Source organism: Phoca vitulina, unplaced genomic scaffold (assembly GCF_004348235.1).
Source record: "Phoca vitulina isolate PV1807 unplaced genomic scaffold, GSC_HSeal_1.0 scaffold48, whole genome shotgun sequence".
Taxonomy (NCBI): domain Eukaryota; kingdom Metazoa; phylum Chordata; class Mammalia; order Carnivora; family Phocidae; genus Phoca; species Phoca vitulina.
In genome coordinates, this window is record NW_022589751.1 from 3370584 (window position 1) to 3385819 (window position 15236).

Below are 15236 nucleotides of genomic sequence, written 5' to 3' on the forward strand. Positions count from 1 at the left end.
TTTTGGTAATAAAATACTTTATTGGTACCGTTTAATGTCAAAAACACAGTATATACTGTTTCCACTGCTTAGCTTCCATCTTTAAATTAAAAGCTCATTAAGGTAAAGTCATTTGATTCTGTCAAAAAACAAGCTGCAACTTACCTTTGCAAATAATTAGGTTCTCTCACTTTAAATACCTAAACTCACTGGTCTTCATAATAAATAATTGTATATAAAAGGAGATATTGGCCTGAATAATTCTGCAGAGAACATTTTACACATCTTAAAAAAGCCTAAATGCTACCCAGCTTAAACTTGTAAGAATAATTCATTAAGAGTTACTGTACAATGAATTCATGTAGCACCAAGAAATTTGGGATTTATATTTCAGATGATACGATCTACTGAGTAAAAAGAGTAATGATTTTTCTTCTGTGAATTTTCAGGGGTTTATATACAAATAGAAAGGATACAATATAGGTCCTTTTTAAAAGCCAAAGGTTCAAAATCTGTGCATGCCTTTCACCATATCTCCCAATTTCTGGATCTAGCAATGGACCTATGGTAAAAGATCCATGTGTGATAAATAACATAGTACAGTCCTATCTGAATATAACTTCTTATTCATCTTGTTTCATTAACATAATTTATACCTCAATTAAAATTTTATTCTATCTGCAAACAATATACTTCTTTAAAATATTTTGCAATTCAGATTTCCATTCAGACCATCTTCTCATCCACCTCTTTTCTCAAATCAGTGTAATTTTATGGTATACCTTATTAAATTGTTTTTTCTCCCTTTAGTGAAACTCTGTCAACTCAAAGTATCACAATATTACAAACACAGATGTAGCATATATTAACATATTAGAAAAAAAGGATAATAAATACATATGGATCCATGCTAAATAAGACAATGCAAAGCAAAAAACACGAAACACCATGCTATGTTGATCTTTTCTGAATCACTACAAGGAGGCCCCGACAGCACCCTGGCTCATGTAAACTGATGTTCCCAGATATCACTAGTGCCCTGTACTCCAACATAATTAAATTTTCTATTAAAGACATTTCCATGTTTATTTGTTTAAAACAATCTACAGAAACTTTGACTACTAATCCTGATAACGGTAACAAAACATTATAGTTTTAATCAAGTCATAGATTCTAAGCTAAGTATTTTCTACTACCATCCATTTATTTAAAAACACATTCAGGGAGCTAAGCAACATTCAGTTTAAAGGGGTTTTTATTTCTGATTTCTTCTGATTGTGAACTTCAGATGTGTTATTTAGTCATCCTCTGCTTCAGTGAAAAAGAATTCTTCAAGCAACTGACTAAAGATCTTAATTTAAAAGCAGGCTGACTCAGTGGTCAGCAGGTGAAGAACCCATGTCTACACACTGCATCCATAACCCTTTCCTCTCTGCAGGAACTGGATGCTCCTGACCTACCATGAGCACAACACATTCCATCCTCAACCCAGATGCAACCAGGGCACATTAGAACATAGGTGCAGGGTAGAAACTAAAAACTACTTTTGGGGCAAACACCAGATTTCGATTTGTCAGCGATTCCGTAGTACGGTATTCCCACAAAACAGGCTTTGCATTGAAACACTTGATTTTTCTTCTCATATCAAGTTAAACTGCTAAAGTAAAACAATGTCAGAAAGAACACAAAAGATAAGCATGTCTTCTCTGAAAGAGGCACTGCATCTGGAATTGGAATTAAGGCTAAATAAATAGTGCTGGTTTGTGGTTCAGACTAATGTGCCAATGATAACGTTAACCAACAGCTTCGCTATTTGTCCTGTATGCCTGTTTGTGAAGATGCGTCTCTATCTCCTCCCTGAAGACCAGCATTCCCAGGTGCGAGTGAGAGGCCTCGTTCATGGCTTTGGACTGGATGCACATACGGTACTGCTCAGGAGTCAACTCATCAGCACAGCGTTTCTCATGCCAGAGGTGGAAAAGACCAGGAACCGGAGTCCGAATCACAATCAGGTCACCATGTAAGTATTTTCGATAAAGATGAACATCTTCTCCACCCCAACCTTTTACTTCCATGTCAAATCCACCTGCAGGATGAAAATCGACACTATAGGTAAATGCCTGACAGCCAGAGCACAGTCAACCCTGACAGAATTAAGATGTTCTGCTTCAAATGAGATGGCACAGTACAGCCTAAAGACACCTGATATAGAGGACTGACATCTGGGTTTGGAAGTCCAGTTAGGAGCTGACATCTAGGAGCTCAAGCCTGTTGTTCAGAGTATCAAAATGAGATTAAATACTTGAGAATGCTTTGTAAATGTCTAAGTTACATAGAAAATCTAGAGAAAGTCAAAGAAGAAGGAAATGTAATAATTTCACTACTATTAATATTATAATTAATACAGTTATCCTTTGAGATACAAGTTTTTCTGGGTCACAGACAACTTTCCAGAGGAGAAAACAGAAGAAATGGCTAGGCTGAACATCTACATTTGAGAATGGGCACACAGGTGATTTAAAGCCACAGGAATGGATGAAATTACTGAAGGAGTTTAGAAAGAAAATAGGGCCCAGATCTAAACGCTAAGCAATACCAATATCTACAGGTTAAACACGCAGAGAAAGATAAATCAGCAAGAGACTGAAAAATAGCCCCAGAGGATGGAGAAAATTTCGGAGAATGAGCTATCAGAGTAGTCAAGTGAAAAAAGTGTCTTCAGGAAGAAATGGTCAAGTGTATGCTGCTCAATAAAGAACTTAAAAACAAAAAAACAAAAACAACAAATAGACCTGGCAACATATATGTCACTTATAACCTTACCTACTAGAACAATTCTGATGGAGTGATGGGGCAAATGGCTTACTGGACTGGGTGAACACATGAAATGGGAGATAAAGTTGAGACTATTTTCAAATTGGCTTAAGCTGAACAACAAACTTTTTTTTAATTAACATATAATGTATTATTTGTTTCAGGGGCACAGGTCTGTGATTCATCAGTCTTACACAATTCACAGCACTCACCATAGCACATACTCTCCCCAATGTCCATCACCCAGCCACCCCATCCCTCCCAACCCCCTCCACTCCAGCAAACCTCAGTTTGTTTCCTGAGATCGAGTCTCTTATGGTTTGTCTCCCTCTCTGGTTTCGTCTTGTTTCATTTTTCCCTCCCTTCCCCTATGATCCTCTGTCTTGTTTCTCAAATTCCTCATATCAGTGAGATCATATACTTGTCTTTCTCTGATTGACTTATTTCGCTTAGCATAATACCCTCTAGTTCCATCCATGTCGTTGCAAATGGCAAGATTTCATTTTTTTGATGGCTGCATAATATTCCATTGTATATATATGTACCACATCTTCTTTATCCATTCATCTAACAACAAACTTTCTAAAGAAGCATAGAGAACACAAACCATTTGGAATTTTTTGAAGAATCAGCAAAGATTCTTAAAAACTGAGAACAAATTAATTCTTCAATTAAGAGCTACGTTTCCAAATTATGTCTTCTAATAATTATATGCCACTTAGTTTCATACTCACAGCATGACAACAATCCTGAGATCTCTGAAAAGTATTACCTTAAATAGTTACAGCTTTACTAAATGCTATGTCTAATACATATTGGTTTTTCTTCTTTGTAGACATAACGTCTTCAAATATTAACGATGGTGTAGATACTTAAAATAAATGGGGGACTTCCAGTTTCTGGTCCAGCATATACAGAGCTTAGAAGTCGTATCATCCTAACAACAAGTAAAAAACCAAACAAACTGAAAAATAAACAGATCCCTCAGAGAAATAAGGTCACAGAGCAAACTGCCACCTCCAAATTGGAGAGAACACAGAATCACAACTATTAGAGCAGAAACCCACCAGTAGAAATCTCTAGGGGAACCAGTACTGGGGTAGGAAAAAAAAATCTGAACTATAGATGATGAATGGCTAGAGGTTTAGTGGGCCAAGTCTGAGAGTTGAAAACTCTGGGGGAGGGGCAGTCATAGGAGGGTCCCTACAATTGTGTGAGTTTTACCTTTAGGAGCTCTAGCAGGTTCTCACTGTGAAGACTGGAGCAAAATCCCCTAGTGCTTTCAGCAGGGGCAGTGGGAACGTAATCATTCTGAAACATGCCAGAGCACTTTCTTCTTCTTCTTTTTTTTAAAGATTTAATTTATTCATTTGACAGAGAGAGAGAGAGAGCACAAGCAGGGGGAGTGGCAGGCAGAGAGAGAGGGGGAAGCAGGCTCCCCACCGAGCAGGGAGTCTGATGCGGGACTTGATCCCAGGACCCTGGGATCATGACCTGAGCCAAAGGCAGCCGCTTAACCGACTGAGCCACCGAGGTGCCCGCACTTTATTCTTCTTAAGAAGGCCTGCCCTCAGGAGAAACTATTTTACTAGAGTCAAACCTACCTGGAGGAAGGACATACCCAACTCCAGCCCACTCTAGCCATCCTGTCCCACCTAAAGTTGGTGGCAGTGTCTGAGAAACACTTGTGAAGTTAACGGTCCAGATACATAATCTCACTAAAGGACTGAGACCTAATCACAGGACTATAGAATGCTTCCTCTTTCCCCACACCTCACCACCGATTACTAAAGGCTTATTTACTGCAGTTTCCTTTGCCCAATACATCATATTCAGCTATGAAGAAAAAATGAGGCATACTAAAAGACAAAAAACAGATTGAAGACACAGAGTGAGCATCAGAACCAGACTCAGATATGGCAGGGGTACTGAAATTATCAGCCTGGGAATTTAAAACGACTATAACTGATATGCTAAGGGCTCTAACAGAAAAAGTAGACAAGTAAGAACAGATGGGTAATGTAAGCAGAGTGACAGATTCTAAGAAAGAATAAAAAAGAAATGCTAAAGATAAACAATGTAACAAAGGAAGAATGCCTTTGTATTGGCTGAGGAAAGAAATCTCTGAGCTTGAGGACATGTCAATAGAAACTTCCAAAACTGAAAAGGCAAAAACAAGGAGGACTTGGGTGGGGGGAGCCAGATCAGAACAGAATTTCTAAGAACTGTATACAAAAGGTGTAACATATGTGTAATGGGAATATCATAAGGAGAGGAAAGAAAAGAACAGAAGCCCCAAAATGAAAGAGGCCAAATTCCAAACAAGTGCTGCTGAGAGGCCAGGGGCTCCCTTTCTCATCCAGCCCATAGTCATAAGGTAGAGGATACACCCCAGAAGGGAGTGGGACCCCTGACCCTCCACCCCATGTCCTACTCATAACACAGGGGTGTTACTCTGAGAGAAGTGTGCCACTATCTCCATCCCCAGCTCCAGAGAAGGCTCAGCGATTCTTCCCAGGGGAGGAGCCAGTGCAGAAGAACAAACTGCTTCAAAGCTCTTCCCAGAGGAACTGACTTTATTTGAAACAGTGTGCAGAAGTTTAAGCCTAAGGGGGCTCTTGAAAATAATGGAGATTTTGGTGATAAGCAATTAAGAGAAGGCTGATAGCTCCATTAGAGCAATAAGCTAAAATGTAGGCCGGCTAGTTTACTGGAGAGAAACAGGGAAAGAGACAGATAAGAAGAACCTTACTGAGGTCTGAACAAAACTCAAAGATGTGCCTCAAAAACTACCTTGCAATAGGGTTCAATTTAATTGGGTCAGACTGTGGAGCGGTTTATGCCCCAGAGCATTGTCAAAAACAAGAGAGCAATGAGTGGAGCCTAACAGGTGGGAGTGTTACCAACAGAGGCACAGAGACAGTAAAAGACAGCCCTACTAGGGGCGCCTGGGTGGCTCAGTTGGTTGAGCACCTGACTTCGGCTCAGGTTGTGATCCTGGGGTCTTGGGATCCATTCCTGCGTTGGGCTCCATGCTCAGCAGGGCATCTGCTTCTTTCTCTCCCTCTGCCCCTCCCCCTGCTCCTGCTCTCTTTCTCTCAAATAAATTTTTTTTTAAAAGAGAGCCCTACTAAATCCATGTCATCCCAGGGTGACTGTGCACATGCCCTAAGGAGTGACCTACTGCTGGGGAATGGGGAGATAAAATTCACTAAAATAGTAAAGCCAAGTCAATAAACAAGCAAGCAAGAAACAGAACAAAAAACAAGCCCGGGAGTCAGGGGGTAATCAATATCCAGACTTGCCACAATATATTACCTAAAATGTCCAGTTTTCAAGCAAGAAATTATGAGCCATGTAAAGAAACAGAAAAGTGTGACCCATATACCAGAAAAAGTAGGCCACAGAAACTGTGAGAGGGCCCAGATGTCAGTTTTTACAAATTTTTCAAAACCATTATAAATATGTTTAAAGAATTAAAAGAAATCATGCTTAAAGAAGTAACAGAAGGCAAGATGACAATGTCTCATCAAACAGAGAATATTAATGAGGAGACAGAAATTATATATATAAAAAGAACCAAATGGAAATTCTGGAGTTAAAAAGGACAATGCAAATGAAAAATTGATTAGAGCAGCTCAACAGTAGATCTGAACTAACAAAGAATCAGCAAACTTGAAGACAGATCAATTGAAATTATGCAATCCAAAGAATGGAGAGAAAAAAAATAATGAAAAATGAACAGTCTCAGAGAAATGTGGGACACCATTAGCTATACCGACACATACCAAATAGGAGTATGAGGAGAAAATCATGAGAAAGGAGCAGTGGGAAATACACAGATTAGAAGGCAGTGATGTATCCTTGCTGTTTTATTAAGCCAGAAATCAGGGAAAAGGGCATTAGTTTCACTTAACAGTCCTTTTATTGCTATTTGCTGTTTCCATGATTCAAATGTTACAATGATAAAGAGACAAGGTGGAGGAATTTCCAAAATAAGTGGCTGATTATAAAAATGAATGTAAGATGGACCTAAAAAGTACACAAAATATATATATATATTTTTTAAGATTATTTATTTATTTGACAGAGAGAGCGTGAGCACAAGCAGGGGGAGTGGCAGGCAGAGGGAGAAGCAGGCAGAAGCAGGCTCCCCGCTGAGCAGAGAGCCTGATGTGGGACTCCATCCCAGGACCCTGGGATCATGACCTGAGCTGAAGGCAGATGCTTAACCGACTGAGCCACCCAGGCGTCCCCACAAAATATATTCTATTATAAAATATAAAAAATATATACAAATATATGCATGTGTATATATAGATATGTATGTGTGTGTGTGTGTGTGTGTGTATACACACACACACACGCATAAATATATAAAATATATTCTTATATACTGTGGAAATGTAGCCACTGACTGATCAGGAGACATGGAATCTGGTTTCAGCCTGCTTTTTTTTTTTTTTAAAGATTTTATTTATTTATTTAAAAGAGAGAGAGAGAACAAGTGGGGAGGAGGGGCAGAGGGAGAGGGAGAAGCAGGCTCTCTGCTGAGCAGGGAGCCCAACACGGGCTCGATCCCACGACCCTGGGATCATGACCTGAGCCAAAGGCAGCCACTTAACCGACTGAGCCACCCGGGCGCCCCTCAGCCTGCTTTCTTAAACTGTACTCTGAAAATGTATTTTTTGCTAGGTAAGGCTGAAGCTAGAGTGGGGCAGGAGGCTTAGACCGGATTCTTCAGGGTCATTCTGGCTTCAAGGAGTGGATGACTAAGCCAATGACTCCAAGTCCCCCACTCCAACTTCAACCAGAGGTAGAAAAATCAGCTGTCATTTCATTTGTTTTAAATACTAGGATTTTCATAACAGTTCAATAGAAAATTAAAGGGGGTTTCATCTCTAAATAAAAAAATGCAAAAGCCCTTGGACTAGATAATCTAACATTATTTCCAGATGTAACAATCCATGAGCACAACACCAAAGTTATGTAGAGATCTTTCGTAAGAGTATTCAAAACAACTGCAAATAATTGGTAACAAGCCAAACAGATGTTTTTAAAAAACTAGTGTTTTGATTTTAAAGAAACAAGTAAATGGTCTATTTTACTTTAATTTTTTCTTTATGATCTCATTTTTGCTACTTAGAGACATTAATTATAAACTTACTTTGCCTTTCACACCTCCAGATACCTCTTTTTAGCTAATTTCATTCATAATTTAATAGGAAAACACTCGATTCTGAGACCTTTGAGAAAAATGCCATAAGGCACTACAGTAAATATGTACAGCCCTATCCTTAAATGTAAGGTATACTTACCAATGGTCAGGAAGTCTGATCGATACTGACAAGTCATTCCAAAGCCAAAATCTCGCCAAAAGCCAGAATCTTTTTTGTGAACCTTTGGTTAAAAAAAAAATTCAATTTAATCCCTTAAGAACTAGAAGAAGTTTCAATCAACAATGAAAAAAATTAAAATATTTTCCAAATAATAATTTTTCCTGTCATTTATGTGACTGACAATGGATCACAAACATTCACATGATTAAATCCTTACAAAACCAACAAAAATACAGTACTCTCCAGCAGCAAAGGGTTCTAGCCACATTCAATTTAACTTAAGGCCTGTACAAGGTGCAAGCTGAGGTTACTAATAAACAGTATGGTGCCTGAGCTCAAGGAGCTTACATTCCATTCTGGGAGGATAACTGTTGCACAAACTCATACTATAATACACTGTAATTACTTCTACATAGACCTTATAAGGTGCCTACCCTTGGCCCTTACCTGACTGTATATAGTTTTGCTCTGGTAATTACCCAGCCCCATGTAGCCCATGAGCTTCAGGGAAGCTCCTTCCACCTGTAGCTTTAGATTGGACCATGATTACTCTATACCAGTGGCACAGTGTCACCCACTTATTGTAGGAATTGATTCACTAATGGGAATTAGACAAAATTCAGGCCAACATGGTAAAAGGGGAGGGTCGTTGGGAACTCTGGAAAACAAAGCCCCTTCATTCCTCTGAGAGAGCTACTAGAAAAGACACTTGCTTTTTTTGGATGGTGTAAGGCAGGAGTCAGCAAACTACAGCCTCCAGGCTAAATCTGGCCTGCGGCCTGTTTTTGAAAATAATTTTATTGGAATATAGCCACACTCATTTGTTTATAACCTGTCTATGTATATTTCATGGTACAGTGGCATAGCTGAGTAGTTGCAATAGGGATTTAACTATATGGCCCGCAAAGCCAAAATATTTTCTATGAGGCTCTTTACAGAATAAGTTTGCCAACTCCTGGTGTAGGGTGTAGATGTGAAGCTTGGAACTGCTACAGTCTTTTTCTACCACAAGGGAAACAAGCTTTAAAATGAAACTGTCACCACTGAAGTCCAAACAGAGAAAGAAAAAGAAAATCAGGGCTTTGATGATATACAGCCCCAGAATCAAGTAAAAGTTGAAGTCTGATAAACCTTCTTTATTTTATTCATGCATTTAGCAAGAGTTTTAATCCATCAGACATAGTACTGAGAGCTGGGACACAGCAGTGGATAGAGATGACAAAGTCTCTGCCATCACAGAGCCTCTGTTTTGATGAAAAAATAGCAAATAAATAAATATATATCTCAGGTGGTAATATACACGCTAGGAAGAAAAATGTAGTAGGACAAGGGGAGAGCATGAGAGAAAGAAAGCCTATTTTGGACATAATGGCCATACGGGGTCTCTCTGAGGAGATAATGTTTGAGCAGGGACCCTAATGAAATATTGAAGTGAGCTGTGAAATATCTGAAGGAGATCATTCCAGGCAAAGAGGGTAGCACGTATGATGGCTATGAGGCAGGAAGGGAATGAGTGGGTCAAGAGCAGAAAAAAGGGCAAGAGCAGAGGAATGAGGTCCTGCGGACAAGAAAGGGCTATTAATATTTTTAAAAAGATAATTGTTATTACAGTATTTTTGTATGCATATGGTAATGATCTAGAAGAAGCATAATGTTAGGATAGGAGAGCATGATGGCTGGCTGGAGGGGAGTCCTTGTTTAGGCACGAGGGATGAGCTCTAGTTCAAGAGAAAAGAACAGGCTGGCCTTATGAAAGGACGTGTGCAGTTCCTCCACTGGGAATGGAGAGGCTGATGGGTCTCATGATAGAATAAGGATGTGAAATGTCTGAATACTTCTCTATTCTAGGTGAAATACGAAGCAAGGTTTGTGGAGAGTGAGGAGTAGTGAGGGGTGCTGGGCTGGAGGACAGTGTGGCTGGCTTGCAGTATGGACAGCGGGCAGACTACGGTCAGACGCAGATGTCAGGGCAGCTGCGGAACCTGAGGTCTGTAGTCATGTTTTTAAAGCAGTGGTCCTATAGTGGTGCTGTGTATTTCTTACCCTCCCTGTTCCACGGCTCAGGGGCCTGGGTAAGAGTTGCCCTTAACCAGGCTGGGGTTCTTTTTTTTTTTTTTTTTTTAAAGATTTTATTTATTTATTCATAAGAGACAGAGAGAGAGAGAGGCAGAGGGAGAAGCAGGCTCCCCGCTGAGCAGGGAGCCCGATGCGGGACTCGATCCCAAGACCCTGGGATCATGACCTGAGCCGAAAGCAGACGCATAACCATCTGAGCCACCCAGGCGCCCGGGCTGGGGTTCTAAGAGAAAACACTGGATGGGGTGAGGGATGAAGGTGAGTATAGCAAGGAGGCTGTGGATAATGACTGACTATAGAGTTGGAGTTGGGTAAGGAGAGACATGAGGATGCGGACATGAGAAGGATGACAGAAAGGAGCGAGTTACTTCATCCAAAGTGCAAGGGTCTAAGACAGCCTCCTCTGAGAAAAGAAGTTGGAACTAGGATCTGAGAGATAAGCAGGAGTTAGTCAAGTGAAAGATGTGCTGGGGGAAAGTTCTAGACAAAAGAACAGGTTGTGCAAAGACGAGATTAGAGAGAGCACTGTGGGTGAAGGATGGTGGGACCACATTAGAGACAGAAGTAGAGGTGCCCACAAATGTAGGCCAGAGCTCAGCAAACTTCTGCAAAAGAATAGGCAGTAAATATTTTAAGGCTCTGCAGAACATATAGTCTGCCACAACTATTTAACTTAGCCACTGTAGTGTGAAAGCTGTCATAGACAATAGGTAATCAAATGAGCATGCTGTGTTCCAATAAACTTTATTTATGGCTGCTGAAATTTGTATTTCATATAATTTTCATATGCCATGAAAGTTATTTTGAAAATATTTTTCAACCATTCTTCATTCATGGGCCATAGAAAACTAGGCAGTAGGCTGTTTGGCCAGCAGGTCATAGACTGATGACCCCTGGTCTAAGAGACCCATGGGGCCACATCAGAGAGAACGGGATACCTGGTCACATATTTTGGCTCTATCCTAATAGCAATGGAAATTCTCTGAAGAGTCAAGGCAGAAGGAGTAATGTGATCAGGTGACATTTTTGAAAGATCACTCTGGCTAGAGTATAGAGAAGAGATATAAGAGGGGACAAGAAGGGGGCTGAAAGGCTGGTTAAGAGGCAATAGTTATAATTTGGGATTGGGAAGCTGGTGGTTTAGACTATCATGATATATTCGGAAAGAAAAAACTGCATGGGGGTAAAAAAAAAAAAGACTGAAGACAAAGAATTGATAGAAGTCAGGAAGTGACTGAATGGGCAGGAGTTGGGGTGAGAGGGAAGGATCAACCAAGGGTGACAGCAGGCTGCTGTCCTGACTAATGGGTATGTGATAGTGCCATCCCCCAAGAGTGGGGGCACTGAGGAAAAGGCCCAGAGCTGAACGATACAAAGCTGGGTGCTGAGCATAATGAATGTGAGTGATCTGTAAGGCAGCCACATGGAAATTACTGCAGATAGCAGGAATGAAGGGAATATACAGGTCTGTAGAGGAGGCAAATCTTGAGAGGAGTGGGAAGAAGAGTCTGAAAAAGCTGCTGTAGGTAACGGGAGAATTGGCTGAAAAATAGAAGAACAAGGCAGCACTGAGGACTCGGCTTAAGTTGGAGCTAATAAAAGAGGTATGCATTTTCCTTTTTTTTTTTTTTTTTTTTTGCAGGGGAGGGCTTTTTCCCCTTCTAGAATGTAAAGCTCCTGGAGGGCAGGACTTTTTGTTGATTTTGATCACTGCTATATACAGAGCACCAGAACAATGCAAGGCACATGGTAAGCTTTCAATAAACATTTGTCAAATGAAATAAATAAATTTATAGAGGCATAATTTCTGTGGCAAAACCAGGTTCCACTATTCTTATCTCCTTAGTCAAAACATAATCCTGGGGCTCCTGGGTGGCTCAGTCGTTAAGCGTCTGCCTTCGGCTCAGGTCATGATCCCAGGGTCCTGGGATCGAGTCCCACATCGGGCTCCCTGCTCAGCAGGGAGCCTGCTTCTCCCTCTCCCACTCCCCCTGCTTGTGTTCCTGCTCTCGCTGTCTCTCTCTCTGTCAAATAAATAAAATCTTTAAAAAAAAAAAAAATTAAAAACAAACAAACAAAAAAAACAACAACAAAAAAACATAATCCTGGTGCAAAGTATTAAAACAAAACACTCCTCCTCACCCCCCACCCCCCGTGCGCAAATAAAACACTCACTCTGACATTTCTACCCTATGACAATTCTGATTTTACAAATATCAAGACTTCCTTTATAACTTAGTTTCTTTAAAAAAAAATCTCCAAATATTATCACACTTGGGGAAAGGAGTCATTAGTTTTGATTTTTATTTATTTTTTTTTTTTTATTTTATTTTTTTTTTTTATTTTTTTTTAAAGATTTTATTTATTTATTTGAGAGTGGATGAGAGGAGAGAGAGAGAGCACATGAGAGGGGGGAGGGTCAGAGGGAGAAGCAGACTCCCTGCTGAGCAGGGAGCCCGATGCGGGACTCGATCCCGGGACTCCAGGATCATGACCTGAGCCGAAGGCAGTCGCTTAACCAACTGAGCCACCCAGGCGCCCAGTTTTGATTTTTAAACCAACACATTTCCACTGTCTATAATCCCTAATTGTTAATATTTTATTGCATTTTTATCTGTCCCTCTCTTAAGCACCTGGGGGATGCAGCTATCCACACATAACCTACATCTCCAGCCCCCGGCCCCTCACAGGCTGCCAGGTTCACAAATCCATGTGGCAACTTGACATCTTCCCTTGGAGGTCTAATACACAACATATACAACCATGCTCAAGTTGAATCCCTGATCTCTCGTTCTACCCTTCCTGTCTTTCATTCCTCACATCTAATCCACCAGCAAGTTCTGTCAGCCAAATCATATCCCAAACTTTCTCCACAATTACCATCCTTACCCAAGCCACGGTCACCTCCCTGGTGCACTGCAAAAGCCTAACTAGCTATTTGCAGCTGGAGCCACACACCATCCATTCTCCACAGAATCAAAACCCTCCCAAGGTTTTCTATCACATGTAGCCTAAATTTAAACTCCTTATAACTCTACATGACTGGCCCAGCTTTGTGCCCTCTTGCCCACTGTGTTCTAGCCACCTTAGGAAACCCATTAGCTGTTCCTTCTGCCTGGAACTGCCTTTCCCCAGTCACTAGGTAGCAGGTTCTTTCCTGTTATTTGGATGTCCTCTCCAACAGCCTCATCTCAGAAAGGCCTTTCTGACTAAACACACCACAGAAACACCTAATCACTTTTCACAACTCAGCCTGTTTTAATGATCTGTATGGTATTTATAAATTGACTTTATCTTCTGTCTCTTCCTACCAGAATAAAGATTCTTGTGAACAATAACCATGTCTATACAGTTCTAGGTGCTGGGTAGTGAATAGTGAATAGTGGCTGGCATAGAATGAACCCTATTGGATGAACTAAGATAACAGAGGCAGTTTGTGCAGTGGATAAGAATGGAGACACACTGCCCTGGCTCCTGGCCCCATCCTTGCCCGCTGTGCGTCTGGGCAGGCACTCAACCACCATATGGCTGTGTCCTCATCTATAAAATAGGGGTAATAATAGCATATACCTCAGAGGTATAAGGAGGATTAAATGAGTTAACATGTATGAAAACCAGAACAGTACCTTACAAAAGAAAAGGGTAGATAAAAAATTAGCTATTAGCATTAAAATATCATCGAAAATACACATATATAATTCCCCCTTTTTAAACATTATATTTTCCTCTACATTTACACTGCTGTATATATCTACATTTCATGAACATTTTCCTCCTGCTACATATTCACCATCATATGTACTATAATTCAATTTATTATTTTATTACTAGAGTTTTACTTGCTTCCAATGTTGTCAATATTATTATATGTATTGCTGCTCTATGGTTCTGTTTCCTCAGGAGAGACTCCTGGGAGTGGAGATTACTGGATCAGAGGGATGAACATGTTTGAAAACTCCAGACCCAGAAAGCTTGCCTGCATTCCTACACAACCAGCATGGATGGAAGAACTCCCACCCCACCAGCCTCACTTGCATGGCTGTTTTAAAAACTGATTTTCAGCAGCAAAAAAGTATTGCACTGTTGTTTTAATTTATTCTTAGTAAGGCTGGTTATTTAAATATGTTTATTGTGAATTATTACTGTCTTTTAGCCTTTTTTTTCTATTGGTGTATTTCCTGTTTATTACACATTAAGGAGAGCAAGCTTTTCTGTTGTTTTAAGTGGGGTGACTGAAGTTTAGAAAGGGTAACTTGCAAAGGTTACAAAGTAGTGAAACTACAACTTGAAGTGGAAGTATTTAAACTTGTGTGTGTAACATCTAGAATGAACCCACATTCAAATCATTCTTCTCCTACATCCTCCCAAACCAGACAAGAATATTAGCATGCTTTTACATTCCTCTTCACCCTCACATATTGACTCCATTTAGCACTTTGTTTACCAAGTAATTTTTTTTATAAACAAACTTTTTATTTTGGAGTAATTTTAGATTTACAGAAAAGTTGCAAAGTAGTAAAGAGAGTTCCCATATACTTCTCACCTAGTTTTAACTTTCCCTAAATGTTATTATCTTACATTGTTGTGGTACATTTATAAAAACTAAGAAACCAACACTAGTATATTACTATTAACTTAATTTTATTTTATTCATTTATTTTTAAAGATTTTATTTATTTGAGAGAGAGAGAGAGAACGCGCATGAGGGAGAGGGAGAAGGAGACTCTTTGCTGAGCAAGGAGCCCAATGCGGGACTCAATCCCAGTACCCTGGGATCATGACCTGAGCTGAAGGCAGATGCTTAACTGACTAAGCCACCCAGGTGCCCCACTATTAACTAAATTTTAGACTTTATTTGGATGCAGTTTTTCCTTTAATGTCCTTTTTTCTGTTCCAGGATCCAGTCCAAGGCACCACATTGCATTTATTTGTTATGTCTCCTTGGTCTCCTGAGAAACTGTCATAATTTCTCAGTCTTCCTTGTTTTTGATGATCTTGACACTTTTTTAAGTTTATTATTATTTTTTT

General features: G+C 40.0%; 1 protein-coding gene across 4 annotated transcripts in view; it reads right to left on the minus strand.

Moving 5' to 3' along the window:
• CSGALNACT2 (chondroitin sulfate N-acetylgalactosaminyltransferase 2) overlaps nucleotides 1–15236 on the minus strand; it is a 45410-nt gene continuing 30174 nt past the window's right edge. For 2 of the 4 annotated variants that reach the window (XM_032432540.1, XM_032432537.1), the window contains 2 exons: nucleotides 8112–8193; nucleotides 1–2065 (listed from right to left, as the gene is read on the minus strand). In XM_032432540.1, the coding sequence (XP_032288431.1) occupies nucleotides 1773–2065; nucleotides 8112–8193 (375 nt within the window). In that variant the 3' untranslated portion in view covers nucleotides 1–1772. Of the gene's footprint in view, nucleotides 2066–8107; nucleotides 8194–15236 lie in introns of those variants that run through there. The other 2 variants (XM_032432538.1, XM_032432541.1) reach the window with 2 other exon arrangements.